At 37.5% G+C, this 17,870-nt stretch overlaps 1 protein-coding gene across 1 annotated transcript in view; it reads right to left on the reverse strand.

Annotated features, from left to right (window-relative positions):
• EMILIN2 (elastin microfibril interfacer 2) overlaps window positions 1-17,870 on the reverse strand; it is a 33,964-nt gene that overhangs the window by 5,143 nt on the left and 10,951 nt on the right. The window contains 8 exon segments of the mRNA XM_032222426.1: window positions 856-1,335; window positions 7,599-7,790; window positions 7,793-7,843; window positions 7,846-7,949; window positions 7,951-9,342; window positions 9,344-9,398; window positions 9,401-9,466; window positions 11,365-11,541. Coding sequence (XP_032078317.1) covers window positions 856-1,335; window positions 7,599-7,790; window positions 7,793-7,843; window positions 7,846-7,949; window positions 7,951-9,342; window positions 9,344-9,398; window positions 9,401-9,466; window positions 11,365-11,541 — 2,517 coding nt within the window.

Raw genomic sequence — 17,870 nt, forward strand, 5'->3', positions numbered from 1 at the left:
CATGAATGGAAAAATAAATAAATTATAAAACATTAATATCATCATTAGAGACTTGTATTTATCCTGAACTAGCAGCAGTTAATAGTAGATTGTGCTGAAATCACACAGCACTTCTTCTTACTGTTGATTAACCCCAAGTAACCATCCCTTTTGATGTACTGGAAGAATTAACTTCCTTCTTAATGGATTTAGACAAGCTCCAAAGTGGTATTTCAAAAACCTTAATAATATTTAGTCCCACTTTCTCTGTATTCCATTTGCATCTATGATTCATTCCAACAATGGACTACAGTGACAATCTTCTCTGACAGTGAACTTAGCAGGTAAAGCTTACAGAACTGGGCTCCCAAATGATCACTGGAAAACTAAAGGGAGGATATAATTGCCCTTAAGGATCTTGAGATTTTCATATATATTCAAAGACAAATTCTTTAAAATAATAAGGTAAATTTATCCAAAATATCATGAGGACTGAGCTATGGAATGTTAAAAATAATTTGATATATATAAAAATAAAAAAGAATGCAAAGCGAGCTGGCTGAAAACTTGAGTAAAAGCACTTATACTGGGAAGCTCTCTCTCTCTCTCTCTCTCTCTCTCTCTCTCTCTCTCTCTCTCTCACACACACACACACACACACACACACACACACACACACACCAAATATGGCTTCCCATTTAATATCTTTTTCATGATGATATTGTTCATATTTACCTATGCCTAATCAACACTGATAACACTCAATGCAGATTTTTTTTCGTATAGTATCTGAACACCAAATTACAATGAGCATTAACTTGATTTCATCAGTGACTTAAAAGAACTGATCACAGTTCAAAATGCTGATTTCCTCACCTGGTGCCCCTGCGTATCCTTCAGATATAAGCATATTATTCTGGCCGTCCTTCCCATTTATTCTTTTTGACAGTCCTTTTCTTGACCTTAGAAGAGTACCAGGAGGGCCTGCCTGTCCAGCTTCCATCAGTAACCCACTAGATCCAGGCAAAGAAGAGATCCCTGGTTTTGATGGCTCCATCGGGATTCTGGAATCTGATGACTGAAGAGGTATTCCTTGCAATGGGGGCTGTATAATTATTTGTGGACGCGATGGCTGCAGAGGTATTCTTAATTCTGGAATTTGTACAGGTGTTTGAGCTCGGGAGAGATGCAGATGCACTTCTGTTTGTGACTGTGCAGGAATCCTTGGCTGTGATGGTGCTGGAAATTTGCCTGGCTGAGATGACTGTAATGGTTTTGTTGGATCTGAATGTGGCTGAGGAATTTCTCCTTGTTCTTTCTCCTGTTCCTTTGCTAACAGCACTGATGGTTTTTCATCTAAAGATATATAGAGAATAGAAAATCCTCCAGTTAGATACAATAAAATATCAGAATTAACGTATTTATGACATCTGTAACATTAAAAATATAACACCGAAGTGCAAGGCTGATGATCATATGCTTCTCTTTTATAATGAAAGATCACATCAAGCAACCAATGAACCATAGTTATTAAGCGAGAGACCTAAATTCTTTTCAAAAGAGAAACCAGATACAAGTAGTCCTTGGCTTACTTATGATGACAACTGGGGGCAGAATTTATATCAGTAGGTGATACACCGGTAAAGCAAGATGACACATGACTACACCAACAGCAATTCTGGCAGTCTTGGTTGCCATCATAATCCCAGGACCATGCTTGTTTTTATGCAAGGGCACTCCATGACCATGATATGAGAAAAGGCAGGAGTCCCAGACAAACAGTCTTGTGGGTGAGAGCTAAGGGCAGATGGCAAGGAATGTGAATGGGCAGATGGATGCCAAGGGCAGATGCTAGTGAGTTAGTGGATGCTAGTAAGTGGAGGTGAATGGGTGCATGGTAGGAGTGCAGGTGTAGGAAATCTGTCAATCACAAGATCATCCAGATGCTTTACAGCTGGTGCACATTTTCACTTGCAATAAAGTTAATATTGTACTATATGTAAATAAAATCATAAATGGTAGTCACATGATTTTTCACTTAACTATGTCACTTTACTTAATGACTAAAGTAGAAGTAAGGTTGCAAGTCCAGTTGTGGTCATGTGAATTATTGTGCTGAGCAAGGACTACCTATACCAGCGATGGCAAACCTTTTTGGTTCATGTGCCATAAGTGGGGGGAGCGCAGGGGGGGGTCGTGCATGGGCGTGCCGCACCCATAATGCAACATGCGACACCCCTCCCAGTGTGCATGCATGCATGCGCGCATGACAGGCACTCCCCCTCCCATTCTGGTTTGTCCGTTGGGCCATTTTTAGTCCTCTGGAGCCTTCAAGGAAGCCTACGGAAGGACCCTGAAGGCTCTGGAGGGCTTAAACCGGCCCTATGAGCAAACCGGAAGTCCATTCCCAAACTTCCAGTTTGCCCATAGGGCTGTTTTTTGTGCTCTGAAGGCTTTAGGGAAGGTCCTGAAGCCTCCGGAGGGCCTCTGAGGGGTAGGGGGGCTGTTTTCACCCTCCCCAGGCTCCTATAAAGCCCCTGGAGCCTGGGGAGGGCGAAAAATGGCTTTAAAAAAGGCTGAACTCAGTTGGCCAGTGCATGCCCTTACAACGCCTTGCATGCCTTGACAAATGGCTCCACGTGCCACTTGTGGCACGAGTGCCATAGGTTCGCCGGTTCGCCATCCCAGACCTATACACTGTCAAAATGCTAACAGAAAAGTATCTTTAGCAGAATGGTTCCTGAACTCATCTTACATTCATCCATCAAATCTTCTCTGAGGACTGGAGAAACCTTCCTAAATAGCATTTGGGTAATGACCAAAAGTTCATAAAGGGTATGAATGAGCAGGTCTACTGGATCAGAGTGGCAAAATTAACACTAGATGGCAGAAATTAATTAGTTTCTCGGTCTCTTTGCTGTCATCGATTGATCATCCAAAGTTTGACAGCCCAAATCTTGTAGTTCCACCAAGAATGAAGATGCATTAATTATTAAGGCAACACATAGTTACAAATTATTTCCTTTTTAAATTGCTGTTTGTCCTGCCTCCATTTAAATGATTTTTAAAAGGAAGAGACATCAAGGAAAATTTTATAGATCTGTGCCTCTATTCTGTCTTTGTTGCATATTTTTATTTGATATATTTGCACCGAATTGAAGGACAACTTTTAAGTAGTAGTTCTAAAGATCCTCTAAGTGTTCCAATCTTCACTATATACTTCCACTGCACACTTTGAAAGAGATACAAATTTAAAACTGTACGTGCGTCTATTGTGTTGGAAGTTATGATTGGAAATTAGTTCTTATTTGTCTAATATAAGAAAGGGATAGACATGGGATGAGTTGCTATTTAATGTGCCAAGAAAAACAATCCATCCATGTTACTTTCACATCTGATGGAAGGAATGATGTAATTCATAGCTGTGTACAAGAACAAGAGGTCAAATCCTGCTTCCCCCAGTACAGTTTCTGAAAAGAAATGTAAGACTTATTGAAGTAGGGAGAAAACCTCCCAGGGTCTAGAATAAAAGAGAGATGCATGTTACTGGTAAGAGGATGGAAAGAAAAGACACATGTGATGCCAGGAAAGGAAACTAAAGAAAACTGGTTTCTTTTTAAGTGATAAAAATATATAATCCTGGAGGTTAAAGTACTTCTTAACATTAATTTTTATCCCTATATTATTATTTTATAAGTAACCCAAGATGCAAACATACATTACATTTCTTCCTCCTCCTATTTTCTCCTTAAAAACAACAGCCCTATGAGGTGGGTTAACGGAGAGTGACTGGCCCAAAGTTACCCAGATTTCCATTTTGCTTTTTACTTAGCATGTACATTATGTTTTCTGGTTTGTATTAAATCCTTTTTATGAATTTTTGAAATATATTTTCTTCAGCAAGGGAGAAATAAGAAAATAAGTAAAAGGAACTGCACATTCTTTTGTTCCAAGGATAATGACAAAACACCATGAATCATGTTCTCTGGTCAGTAATAACAACTCTTACCAAATAAGCACAAATATGCAGAAATGTAAAGATCAAATATTATATTTAGAGATTAAATTTAAATATATATTTACCTCTCCAGCAAAGATTGCTACTACCAAACAACATTGAAAAACAGGTATATATACACCCATCCATGTGATAACACTGCACTAAATGCTATTTTGGCCTTTTGGATCGCTGATATCACACACAGCTCCATTGAAAGCCAAATGGTAAAGCAGGTCACCATTTATAGACAAAAAAATGGTTAATAATCTAAACAGGCCAAAACTTATTTCAAACCATATTCATATCAACCTCATTCTTGTGTGGTGTTAAACGGTCTATAAACAAGCACACATCTCTATGTAAAGCTAGAAAGGTAAGCAGTACTTATATACAAAATTGTTCTGTCCCCCCTTCACAGCTCTTAACAAACGGCAAGCAGACAAACTTAAAAGGAAGTCTTTTTATCAGTTCTCGGCTCAAACTGGCTGCGAGCCCAAAAATAACATAAATAAAGTCTCTAACGAGATAACCAATACCAAACAAAAACTCTTAAACGTAATGCACTTCTCCAAGTGTAGCCTTGAATCTGGGTTACAGAAACACAAAGCACTTATCCAAGTGTATCTTACATAACCACGATCAAGCAATGTTGTACGAACCAAGGAACGCACAAAGGAACGTTGACCTCCTGCGACTAAGGTGTGGCAGCATCCGTCCTTTTATCTCCAAAACCCCACTAACAAGCCCCAGCTGCATCGCTAATCTTGCATTCCAAAAAGACTCACAGAAGACTGCTGCTGAGTCACAACACAAAATGCTTTGTTTTCACTGATAAGTTGATTAATAGCTGTCATCCTTTGCCAATTAATGCAAAATAACATTGACTAAACAGTTAGCAATTCTATTTATACAAAATATAGAAAAGCCTGATTTGTGACCGCAATTCTGAAAAAAAAACTTATCAACTATCAGGATATGCTATCTCATAAAGTGACTGATAATTAAATGCAAGGTATTTGTTAGGAACTGGGAACTGAAATAATTCAATAAATCATACTTAAGTGTTGTGGCCCGGCAGGAGCGTTGGAGCTGCCACCAGACTCCAACAGCGAGGGGTCTTATAAGTCGGCCCTGGAGGAGGGGGAGACCCTGGACAGGGTTCCGACTCCAAGCAGGGCGAGGAGAGACTGGTTGGACACCAGGTGATGCCGGAGCCTTGGATCAGTGGGGAGGAGACAAGAGTGAGTGATCCAGAAAACACCTGTGAGTTGTTTTGGGATGCACACCGTCGAAGGGCTACTCGCTGTCAAGAACAACGGCATAATTACAAGAGGTGATTACGTTCAGCTGATGCTCATTAAGATCCTCTCCTGATTATAAAAGAGACTGCTTGTGCCACGCCTTCTGCAGAAGTCAACGTTAAGGACTAACAAGAAACAAACTTGGCAGGCTGGATTGCTGCCAGAGTTTGTTTGCATTGCTGCCAAGTTTTGTAGGACTTGCTGCCAGAGTGCTTATCTCTTTGTTTATGTGGCTTGCAGCCAACGAGCGTCTTGACTGATTAAAAGAAACCTTCTCATTTACGTTGGTTTCGGCTTTCATGCCTGGACGGAGGAGGGGGGTCAGAACACTTAGTATCTGTAAATGTACTGTGTGAACACAGCTTGTATATAAGCTCTGATATAGATTCTTACTGACAGAAATAAATATTGAGCTGCACTTGTTTTTCTAGGCAGGGAATTTATATTTATAGAGCTGTTTTGTATATTTGTCTACAATGGGAGCGATTGGCGAAATAACCATTTTTATCTACATCTCTATTCTATATTTTCTAATATTGTTTAGTTGAAAACTGAAATTATTTAATCCTTTTCTTCTGATATATTGAACATGAGTTTCCATGTACAAAATAGGCATCTATGGTACTGTGAATCCTTGCCATTAATTAATCCTATTTTAGTGGTTTGCCTAGCACTTTTGACCTGATATTCCATTTTCATGGAAAATAAATTTGCTCTCAATCTACATTTTCACATTTTGAGCAGTTTTTGTCATTTTAAGGATGATCTCCAAAACAGCTGAATCATCTTTATGTGACCAAGCATCTTACTACCTTAAATGGAAGTGCTGATATTAAGCAACCAAATAAGACTTTGGTTCATGTTTCATACATACTGTCTATTCAACAATATTCATTAAGCGTCAACATATATTTGAGTTGAGTCATTTAAAATGTCCTTGGCTCCATTGTGCTTGAAGTAAATAAAATAAACTATTACATGAAATCAATATATTTTGCAGCCTAGAGAAAAGCACTGCAAAGAATCTGGGCAAAGAAGCAAGTGATAGAAATGTTTAATAAAGTTGTATGCTCAGTTTTGAGTAAGGATAACTTCTGCTATAATATAAAAAGTATATGTACTGTGTTTCCCCAAAAATAAGACCCAACCATAAAATAAGCCCTAGCATTTTTCAGGATGCTCATAATATAAGTCCTACCCCCCAAATAAGCCCCAGTTAAGATCGTCAGCCAGACAGACACATTTAGTACCATATTTTCCCCCAAATAAGACTTAGCAGGAAAATAAGCTCTAATATGTCTTTTGGAGCAAAATAATGTAAGACCCAGTCTTATTTCAGGGAAACATGGTAGATTTCTGAATACAATTTTTTTATATTGAGTATATTAGTGGTGAGAGTCAGTTTGTTTTAGTGATTCAAAGCACTTGATAAAAGCCAGGACACTGAGTTCTAGTCCTGCCTTATGTATGAAAGCCAACAGGGTGATTTAGGCCAGTATCATGCTATCAGCCCTAGCAAGAAGGCAATGGTAACCTCTTTCAAAAATGTTATTAAAATATTAGCAAGAAAATTGCATAAATCTCTTTATGTAGTCATCATGCTCAAGATCAATTTGAAAGCACCAAAAAAATTACATGTTGGCAAATGCCTAAATAGATATTATTTTCTTCTTTAGTGCTCACAATAATTTTTGTGAGAAATCTGCACAATGGTATTGATATTTACCTGACTGAACAGCTAACTGCTACTGCTTTTCCAAGTTTTTTCTAAATTTTAAAGAATATTTATAATTCTGGGTTGCAAAAATCTGTGAAGCTATTAGATGGCAGCAAAGAGTATTCTGTATCTCTCTGCTGCCATATCAAGTCAACTGGGATTTTGCAGCTCCAGATATTTGCATTTTGTAATACATTTAAAGTTATGAAAACATAGTGACTGCATTCACCTAATATGGCTGATTAAGCAGAGTCATTACTGGATTATTTGAACTACTCAGGAAGCCAAAGTTGCGGGTGTGGGGAACTAAAAGTCTCCAAGAAGCCATGGCAAACTACTTGTCAATGCAACAGTCCCCTTGACTCAATGGTGACTACTTTTACGTTAATAGTGCATGTAAAGCAATAATATGATATCTGGCACAAACTGACACAACATTGAATGTCTGGACTTAAGTAAAGAGCATTAGTGCAAAACATAAGGGGAAATTTGACATTTTGTTCTATTTCCCTTGTTGTCTAATAAAACTGCTACTTTATTTAACACTATTAATTGTATTTTTAATTTTAAAAATAATCTATAGAAAGGCAAGGCAACTTACATATAGAAGGCTGAATTTTCTTCGGGTTCTGAAGATCAATGGCAAATTTGTGAAACTGGCTATTAAACTGTTGGGTAAAATTTTTGAGGCTAAGAATATCTTTTGAATGGGATGTTACAGTTATGTTCATCTGATCAAAACAGTTCCAGAGACTGGAGATGTGTCTGTTTACTCCCTCCTTTATCTTTTGAGGCTGCTAGAGACAGAATCTAGTTTATTGCAAGTTTTCTCAACATTTGATACTTATCTTCCAAGTCTGAGATGCCAGGTATTTTATCCTTACATTTGGTCAAGTTAAACAATTCTTCCCTATTCAGTTGATTTATCTTTTGTTCAAGTGATTGCAACAATTATTGTTTGGTGAATTGTTTGATTGTTCATCATTTTCTGTATTTCATCTGTTTTTCTGAGTAACTCAAGCTGTGTCTTTCCACACGTAGAATTAATACCTAAAAGTTGTTCTTTACAGCCGTTTAAATCATTCTGAAGGAGTTTTACATCTTTATCAATAGCATGCAGACCAAACCGAACTATTCTCAGATCCTTATGAAGTTTATGAATGTCACGCTGAGTGCCTTTAATTAAACTGAACTTTTCACTCAAAGAGCTATTGAAAGATTTTAAAATATCAGAATTGTCTTTTGTTTTCAAAAATAATTGATCATATTTACTGTTAGTGTTTTCTATTCCTTTCTGAAGACTTTCCAAATACTGTGATAAAAATTGGCAAACTTCTTCAGTGTGTTGTAATTTGTTCTTCATAAGATTCATCTCCAATACAATGCGCTTATTTTCAGATTCTGAGTTGTTCTGCAGTGTTGATCCTTGAGTAATATATATATCATCTGGACTGGTAACATTAGCAATATCAAGAATAGTAGAACCTAGTTTGCTTTCTATTACTTGGAACTTTTTGTCAAATAAGTCCCTTACTTCATCTGTTTTAGTAGCTATAACATTACGGAGAGTTTCCTCAATGTAAAAGCAATGTTCTTCAGCATTTTTCTCGGTAACATTAATCCTTGCTTCTATTTCCTCCCATTTTTCATCAAAGTTGTCTTCTGAATATGGAGTGGAAATATGTTTTATTTCATTATCTATCCTGGCATTTAAAATTTTATTTGCTTCTGCAATTTTCTCTATCTTTTTATCCAAAGTACTCATCTGTTCTCTAATATCGTCACTGCAACACGAATGGTTTAATGGTACTTTGATAACATTCTGTAGATTTTGAATTTGTTTTCTTAGGTCATTTTCTTTTTCTGCAACAGATTCTCTAAGTCCTAAGAAATTGGCCTCGTGATCGTTACAATATTGTTGAATATCTGTCAACTTATATTCACAGGAATTTTTCACATCTGCCATTTTCTTTTCAAATCCTTCCAACATATCCTGTCTCAGGGCTTCAAATTTAGCATCTATGTATTCCTGGTACAACTGACTGTTGGGCATTGTTATTGTTGGTCCTTGGGCTGCTTCTTGGAGCTGCTTTAATTGCCCTTCATAGTCATTTACTTTCCCATTCAGTTGTTCCAACCTATTAATTTGGCTTTCAGGCCATCCTCTATTTATCTTCTTCAGATGTTAGTCTTTCTGTTTCAGGTTGTATGAGTCATGTAGTGTTCAATGGATATTTATTCTCTGTTTTTCCTCCGAAGTACTGTCCAATCCTGGATGATCATGAAGGTTGTTCAACCAAGATATTTCTCTCTGACTTGCATCTTCTTGCACAGTAACTTTGGATTTTATCCGCATTGGTTATAGCAGACTGAAGTTCTAGCACAGTCTGTGTAAGCCGGATAATTCATCCTCCAGAAACTGTATTTTTTTATCTTGTGAATCTTCTTGTTTTTGCTTTGGTCTAGAATCTGTAAAGGAAAAGTGTGGCACTCTTTTAATTATCTTTTCAGTACTAAACAATAAAAAATGAGCACATGAAAAAAAATGACTTAGTCACATTTTTGCAGCTTGAAACATTTCATTACTAAGAAACCACATAAAGAAAGGAGTCATAGAATACATAAATACCTATCATGTAAAAAAACTCAAAACCAACTAAGAGACTAATTCAAAAGGCAAAAGGGAAATTTTCTAGACCAGATGGCCAGATAAACTGACTAACAGCTTATTAATGGATATATGGAAAAATATACGTTGAATAATGTCTTATCATAGCAAACTGAATTTTTGTAAGATGGTTATAATTATAAAAGACCCAGTAGAATTTTAGCAGACTGACTGAAATAAAAAAGGCAAAATAGTTATAGCCATTAAAAAATAAGAACACTAAGATATACCATATTTTTCAGAGTATAAGATGCACCAGAGTATAAGACACACCAAGGTGTTGAAGAGGAAAATTTTAAAAAAAGTTTTTGCACTCTGCAAACCTCCCCAAAATGGCCTGTTTTTCACAAACACGGGCCCAATTTCCCCCCCAAAAAGGCATAAATAGCCTTTAGGGAGCTTGCAGAGTGCTCCTAAGGGGTGGGGGGCAAAATGAGCAAAAAAATGGCCCGTTTTTTGTGAAAATGGGCCCGTTTTTTGTTTTTTAAAAACGGGTATGGATAGCCTTTAGGAAGCTTATAGAGTGCTTGGAGGGGGGTAAAACTGAGCAAAAAATGGATCATTTTTTGCTCATTTCTGCCCTCCCCAGTCCCCAGAGGCTCTCTAAAAGCTTCCTAGAGGCTCTGCATGGCCATTTTGGTGAAGGGGGCGGGGTTTCGGGAGGCAAAAATGCTGTGTTCTGTGTATAAGACGCACCCAGATTTTCAGCCTCCTTTTGAGGGAAAAAGGTGCTTCTTATACTCCTGACTTTATGACTACAATTAGGATAAGCAGCTCCATCACTAAATGCTACATTATAAAGTGAAAGATCATTGACCCTATTCACTTACGTTAGCTGTGCTAGTCATTATGTAAAGCACCTGCAGTCATTAAGTGTGACATCATGTGCTTGTGACTTGCAAATTACTGCTGGCTTGCTTGTAGGAAGCAGCAAATGACAATCAATTGACAGTGGGTATCTTGCAACTGTTATAAGTTTAAAAATTGGTCATAAAACTATTGTTCTAGCATTGCCACAAATTAAAACAGTTGCTGAACGTTGCAGTCATTAACCTGAAACTACCTATGTATAATCCCCAAAGGACATATACTTTCCATTTTTAAAATATTACTCATATTTATATAGTAAATTGATGAAAATTCTAGAGACTTTAAAAGCTGAAAATGACCTTTCACTATTGATAACTCACAACAGTTATTACTCTTTCTTTTGACTATGAATAAGATCAAAAGATGCTTTTGAATATGAGTAACGGAATGGCTTTTCTGTGGAATGGTGTAAAATATATATTAATACACATGCTCCTAAACTCTATAAGCTCTATAATCAAACTCTATAATATGAACTTTGAAAATGAATTTTTATCTTCTTCATTTAATGAAACATATATTGCAGTTATGCCAAAATCGTAAAAATTATATGCCAAGTGCTAATTATGAACCAATTTCATTGTTTGCTATAGATTTAAACACATAGCTACAAAACTTCAGGTGAATTGCCATGGGAAATAATTTTCTTACACATAAAGTAGAAATGATGTAGAAAATAACACATAAAATAATGTAGGAATAACTTACTTCACAGAGTTAACAGGACTAAGAAATCTAGCTAGCAAAGCAAAGAACATTAAACAATAAAAGGGTGGTGTAAAATTAAGCAAAAAAGACCATGCATATGAAGAGCTAAAGAAACATTTACCCAAGCTTGGCTTCATATCATTGGGTGGAAGTTCTGCTGGGTAAGCTATTGATCTTGGCTTTTCTGCTACAGCCTCTTTGCAATCTACACCCATGTATCCAGGACAACACCTCCACTCTAATTCGGTTACCATCTTGTATGTTAAAATATATTTAGGCCTCAAAACTTGTTCGATACCTGTAATGAATTAAAAGTAGCACATTGAACTATTTTTATTGTTTTATCCTTTCAGCAACCATGCAAGTAGAACAATATAATAATTAAAATTAAGAACTTTGAGTGTACTATCTTTTAGGCATACCAAGATGTATCTATCATTCCTTAATGTAGATTGATTATGGAACCAACTACTGTACCAGAGAGCTGATGGCTTATCCTTTGCTGACTGTGTTCATGCAAGGCCCTTATAGCCATCTGTCAAGGATGCTTTAATCTGGATCCCTTTATTCATCAGATGTTGGACTTGATGATCTAAATCACAAGTATCAAACTCGTGCATCACATTGCCATCACGTGACGTTTTTCTCATTCGCGGAGCTGGGATGGGCGTGGCCTGCACATGACACATCCAGCCCACGGGCCGCCCAGTTTGAAAGCTCTGAGCTAAATGGCTCTTCAATCTCTATAATTATTTCAGGTGAACTCTGGCCTATAACAATAATAAATCCATTCTTTCTTTCTGTGAGTGAAATGAAAATTTGAATTTACCACAGATACAGTATGTATGAAGAACATGGGAACATAATAAAATATTGGTTTTCTTCAGACGCAATGGTACACAGAGAAGGACACATACACAGATTCATAGATGTGCTAATTAGATTAGAGATAGTAGCAGCAGCATTCCAAAATATTGAAGTGACTCACAATAGAAAATAGCAAATACATTGGGATGCTGACAATACATCACATATTGTGCATGAACAAGCTTACAGGGATATCTGGAAAAAGCAATGTGAACCTTTCAAAGGGTATACTACCTTGATTGTTAAAAGAGCTGCTTCATTCATGTCCCCACATGTTGCAAAGCACCTGTTTGAATTATTTGTATGGAATTAAATCACACTGTTGTTCTCAGAATACTGAATTCATAGCTGGATTATCAGACTAGCACACATTTGCACATACAGGTAGTCCTTGACTTATGACCAGAATTGAGCCCAACATTTCTGTTGCTAAGTGAAACATTTGTTAAGTGAGTTTTGGCCTCTTTCTGCAACCTTTCCTGCTTCAGTTGTTAAGTGAATCACTACAGTTGTTAAGCTAGTTACACCGTTGTTAAGTGAATCTGCCATTTCCATTGACTTTGCTTGTCAGAAGGTCATAAAAAGTGATCACATGACCACCACCACCCCCGGGCATTGCAGCCATTATAAATATGAGTCATTTGCCCCACATCTGAGTTTTGATCATGTGATCATGGGGATCCTGCAATGGTCATAACTGTGAAAAACAATCATAAGTCACTTTTTCAGTGCTGTTTAACTTTGAACGGTGACTAAACAAACTGTTGTAAGCTGAGGACTACCTGTATACTGTCTCACAAATGTTAATGTTTACATGACCTACGCATGTTATCTTCTAAAATATAATATTTAAAGTTTCCTTCAAAATCAAATGAAGCTGCAATTCCTTTTGAAAACTAAAGGATCCTACACAAATCTTTGCACCATTTAGAAACAGCTTTGAAACTATGTGATTTCTAGTGTTGAAAGTTGCATCATTTTTTTCCTGACTTTCTATATTATTTGAAAACAGGGAAATTCTGTTTATGTACACTAAGCACAAGTCTTTAGTGCATAAAACAAAAATAAATTCCAATTATATAAAATATTATGTTATAATCATCGCTAAGACATCTGAAAAACAAATGTATTATTAATTAAATAAACAGATGGGGGCAATTATGTATAGAGTACTTTCATTCAGAAATAAATTCCAGTGTCTGATACATAAAGGACTAACTTTTAGCTGAAATGTAGAAATATGTAAACAATACTTGCGATGGTAGAAAACCTAATATCCTGACCACCCACAGCTTTCCCTGTGTTCTGTTCTTACCCACAACATATACCCACTTATTATTGCACAAGTAGTTTAGGCTCTCTTTAAAACTCTCTGAAGTAAATGGAATATGATGTTTGATTAGAGGTTTAGAAGGATATTTCTACCATAACACTGTTTAAGCTTGCATCAAACTTCATGGGCTTCATATACATAAACCTGTTTCTATATTAAGACTTCAATATAAGGGATGAGAAAATTGAGTAAAATTTTAAATAAGGCTTTTACAAAATTAAAAAAAAAGTATATTTGCATGATTTCTATTTTTGACATGACTATACAAGCATCTATCGAAAATTGATGTCTTAATAGTATTAGGAATTACCTTTTAATATGCTATATCAGTTAAAGCAGATGATGGAAATTGAACTTTACATGATTAAAAAGCTATGAAATCCACTGTACAACTTGCTTTAGCAGTGGAAAGTAACATATAATGTTCCCCAAACACTTATATTTTGATCCAAGTTTAAAAATAGCAGTAAAACTATGATGATTTTAAAGTCTGTTCTTTTTATGTCCTTAACACACAACTACATGAAAATCACTATCCTAACAAAACAATCTCAGCTTATTTTTCTTAAGGACAATACTTCACTCAATACTTAGTCTACCAATTTATACATAGTAAAAATAGTTACTTAATATTAGAACTACAAATTTTATTATACCACAGAAGTGAAAATTTCATTCCTAACTTATTACCCATGTTCATCATTAATTTGATGAATCATCTGCAAGATATTGAAGTCTGACCTTTCTGAATCATTTCTTGATAAAAATAGATTGTGGCATTAAAAGATATAGAAAATTATTGATCATGAAGAAAATCATATCTACAGCACAAGGAAAATATAATTCAGTGTTAAGCCTGGTGCCCAATGCCACTATTTTCAAACTGAAATAAAAAAGGAATGTTTTAAATATATATTTGAAAAATTATGACTGATCATATATTTTAAAATCATATCTAGTTTCAATATGTAATTGTAAATACTCAAAAATTAGCTCTATAGCACCCACATGGGTGTTATTGTTCTTACAACTGCAGCATTTATACTGCAGTTTTAGCATATAATACCCAACCAGCGCATGCGCCCTTCCCCCTGCATGTTCATGTGAGATCCCCGCATGTTCACCCTACCCCCCTGCCCATGTGCGTGTGCCTCCCACATGCGCCCCATGTACCCTCCCCACATGCACCCCCCCCAATGCATACACGACATAGACCCAAAAACCAGCTGGCCGGTGGGAGTGGAGCTGAGCTGGTAGATGGCTCACAGAGAGGGCTCTGTGTGCCACCTGTGGCACGCATGCCATTGGTTCACCATCACAGCTCTAAAGGGTCCTTTGTGCTTTCTGAGCTTAGTTGTTTTCTTGCAGACATTTCAAATATGTAATATCATCAGTGCTACTAAAGAGTGGGCTTCTCTCTCAGTTTATGTTCTAGTGGCTTGCCCTATCAAAATTGGTTGGGGTGGTCTTTTGGTTAGGCTGTTTACTATTGGTTTATTTGGCAGTTTCTTAATTGGGATATATTGGTTGTTAGTCTGATGTTAATCTTGGATTTAATCTATGCTCATCTGGATACTGATTACTGGTGGAAAAGGTGCTTAGGTCTTTTTGTTCCCTTTTGGTTCATCGATTGTCTCTCTAGATATTGTAGTCTATAGATATTGTTTATGTCTGTGTGTCTATTGATGGCTAATTTATCAGGGTGTTAGACTTCTAGACATTCCCTGCTATTTTGTTTTGATCTAATTGTAGTCTTACCTAGAATACGAGGATTGCACAATAATGACACATGTTTTCAACCTACTTCATTGTGCTGCATCTGGGGCTATGTTTGAAACAGTGGTGGGTTTCAAAATTTTTTAGAACCTCTTCTGTAGGTGTGGCCTGCTTTGTGGGAGTGGCTTGCCAGCCATGTGACCGGGTGGGAGTGGCTTGCCAGCCATGTGACCGAGTAGAAGTGGCTTGCCAGCCATGTGACTGGGTGGGCATGGCCAACTTGTAAAATGTGGTGAAACTCACTTAACAACACTTTTGCTTAGCAACCAAAATGTTGGCTCAGAAACTCTGGCATTTGAAGCACGCAAGTCTTAAAGCTGTCAAGTTACAAGACCCTTGCACCCCAACCCTTTAGAAAAAAATCCTAGGGGTGTTCAAATTTGACAGCTTTAAGACTTGTGAACTTCAACTCCCAGAATTCCTCATCTCGCTCTTCATCTTGATGTCCGGACGGGCAGCGGGAGGGAGCTGGAACTGGTTCTAAACGGCACTGTAGATTTGTGGAACCTCTCCTATAGAAGAGGTTAGAACTGGCAGGACCCCACCCCTGCTTTGAAAGCTTCAATTAGTCCAGGATGTAGCAGCTTAGTTGTTAGGTAGGATATGGTGGTCTGAGCATTAACACCAGTATTCCAGACCCATGTTTTGGTTTTCTATCTGTTTCTGAGTGCAATTCAAAGTTCTGGTTTTGAACTTTAAAATCCATCATTCCAAATCACACTCCCAGAGGGAATTACTTTAACACCTCTACATGGTATATAGGGCTGCCTTTGAAAAAGCTGCAGCTGATTAGAATGTTGCAGTGATGTAGAGGGTAGGTGTTACATGTCTGTTCCATAAACTGCATCGATTGCCAATTGGTTGCCGATTTTTTTCTGTGCACAATTCAAGCTGACCTTTAACACGGCATGGGATCAGGTTATTGAGGGACTGTCTCTTCCCAATTATATCTACTTATCTCACCAGGTCAGGCAGGAGGGGTATGCTGCAGGTCCTGTCCTCAGTGAAGTTCCACCTGGCAGGATCCATATAACATGCCTTTTCTGCTTTAGCCTTCATTGGCTGGAACATTATTCCCCCAATGTAAGCTTAGTGTGTGTTTTCTCAGAGTCTGCACCTCCCTTTGTATCTCATTCCCACAAGAAAGTGATAGGCAGTTCCACAGGTCAGCTGAAATGGAGGAGGAGGAGGCAGCTTCCTGGGCTCTCATGAAAGCCGTTAGGGGAGGGAAAACTGCATAAGCCTATATTATATGTGGAAAAAGGAAGAATGAAAGATAAATTCAGATGTCTACTAGAGAGGTAGCCATAGCTTGGGGGGGGGGCTCTGGGGATCAAAGGGCGAAATTTCTTTTTCCATGGAAGGAGGGACCCCTTGGGAACATGCTGGAATGGGGAGTAGTGGTACAGTTTTCCTCATGGTACGCAGCTCCCTTGGTTCCCCCTCTCACCAGAAAGCAGCATGCGGTGTCAGGAGGAGGAAGAGACACAAACTTCACCTGGGGCTCTCCTGTGGGTTGTGACGGGAGAGAAAATGACAAAGCCTATATTTATGTGAAAAAAGGAATGGCTGTTCCTCTTTTGTTATGAGGCAGGGCTGGCTAGGGGTGCCGATAATGGGAAGACTCTCTTCCTTAGTGGAGAGAGGGTGTCCTTGGGATACATTGAAATGGGGAGTAAGGGTCAGTTTTTCTCAGTCTTCTGTTCCCCCTTGACCCAGCAAAGTGGCAGGCAGTTCTACAAGTCAGTTGAGGAGAAGGCAGAGGCGGCGGCTTCACTGGGACTCTCTTGAAGGTCATGAGGGGAGGGGAAATGGTGCCTCTATTATATTGGAAAGAAGAATGACCCAATGAGCCATGTGCTTTCTGGTGTACACACACACAAACATTATTTTCTTGCATTCAGCCAAGAGTTCTACGCTTTATAGAGAAGAGAGTCTTTTTCACAAAAGGGCTTATTGCAGAAAAGAAATGTGAAGTGTTATATAACTGCTGAAACAGAACCACTCCCTTATTGCTGAATCCACAGCAGTTAAACATTCCCAAACCATGGAATCATATTTCCATGAGATTTAACAAACTCACTGTGTTTTTAACTATAAGTCATGAGAAACTAAAATCACACAAAGGCAAACATTGTACTATTTAAAATGTTCCAATTATCCAGAGGATCAGGGTACTTCCCAAAGCTTTTTTTTCACAAGAGTTAAAAATTGCCTTTAAAGTCTATTGGGGATTTCCTAACTGTTTCCTTTAGAAACATATTGTGGCTTCTTAATTATTAATTTCCTTTAGAAACATACTGTGAGAGCTCACAGGAGTGTTGAAGTTATAAAATCTACCACCTGTGTTTTTCATTGAGATCTAAAGTTTGTTTTGAAATGATGCACTGCCTTCCTGAAATCAAATATACGAACAAACTCCTAGTCACATCAAGATGTGTGATAATACTTACTTATCTTAGAATTTACCATATGAACAGAAAGTTCTGGCTTTGTTTTCTAATGTATTGCTTTCTTTGTTCATTTTTTAAAAAATTGCAATATATACACCAGCAGAGAATTGCTAGAAATCAAGTGTTGGTGGAAATCATTTGTGGGATGGTCCCTGAAGTTTTCTTACCAAGATTTTTGAAAAGTGGCTTGCCATTGTC

The sequence above is a fragment of the Thamnophis elegans genome, chromosome 8, assembly GCF_009769535.1.
Source record: "Thamnophis elegans isolate rThaEle1 chromosome 8, rThaEle1.pri, whole genome shotgun sequence".
Classification (NCBI taxonomy): Eukaryota; Metazoa; Chordata; class Lepidosauria; order Squamata; family Colubridae; genus Thamnophis; species Thamnophis elegans.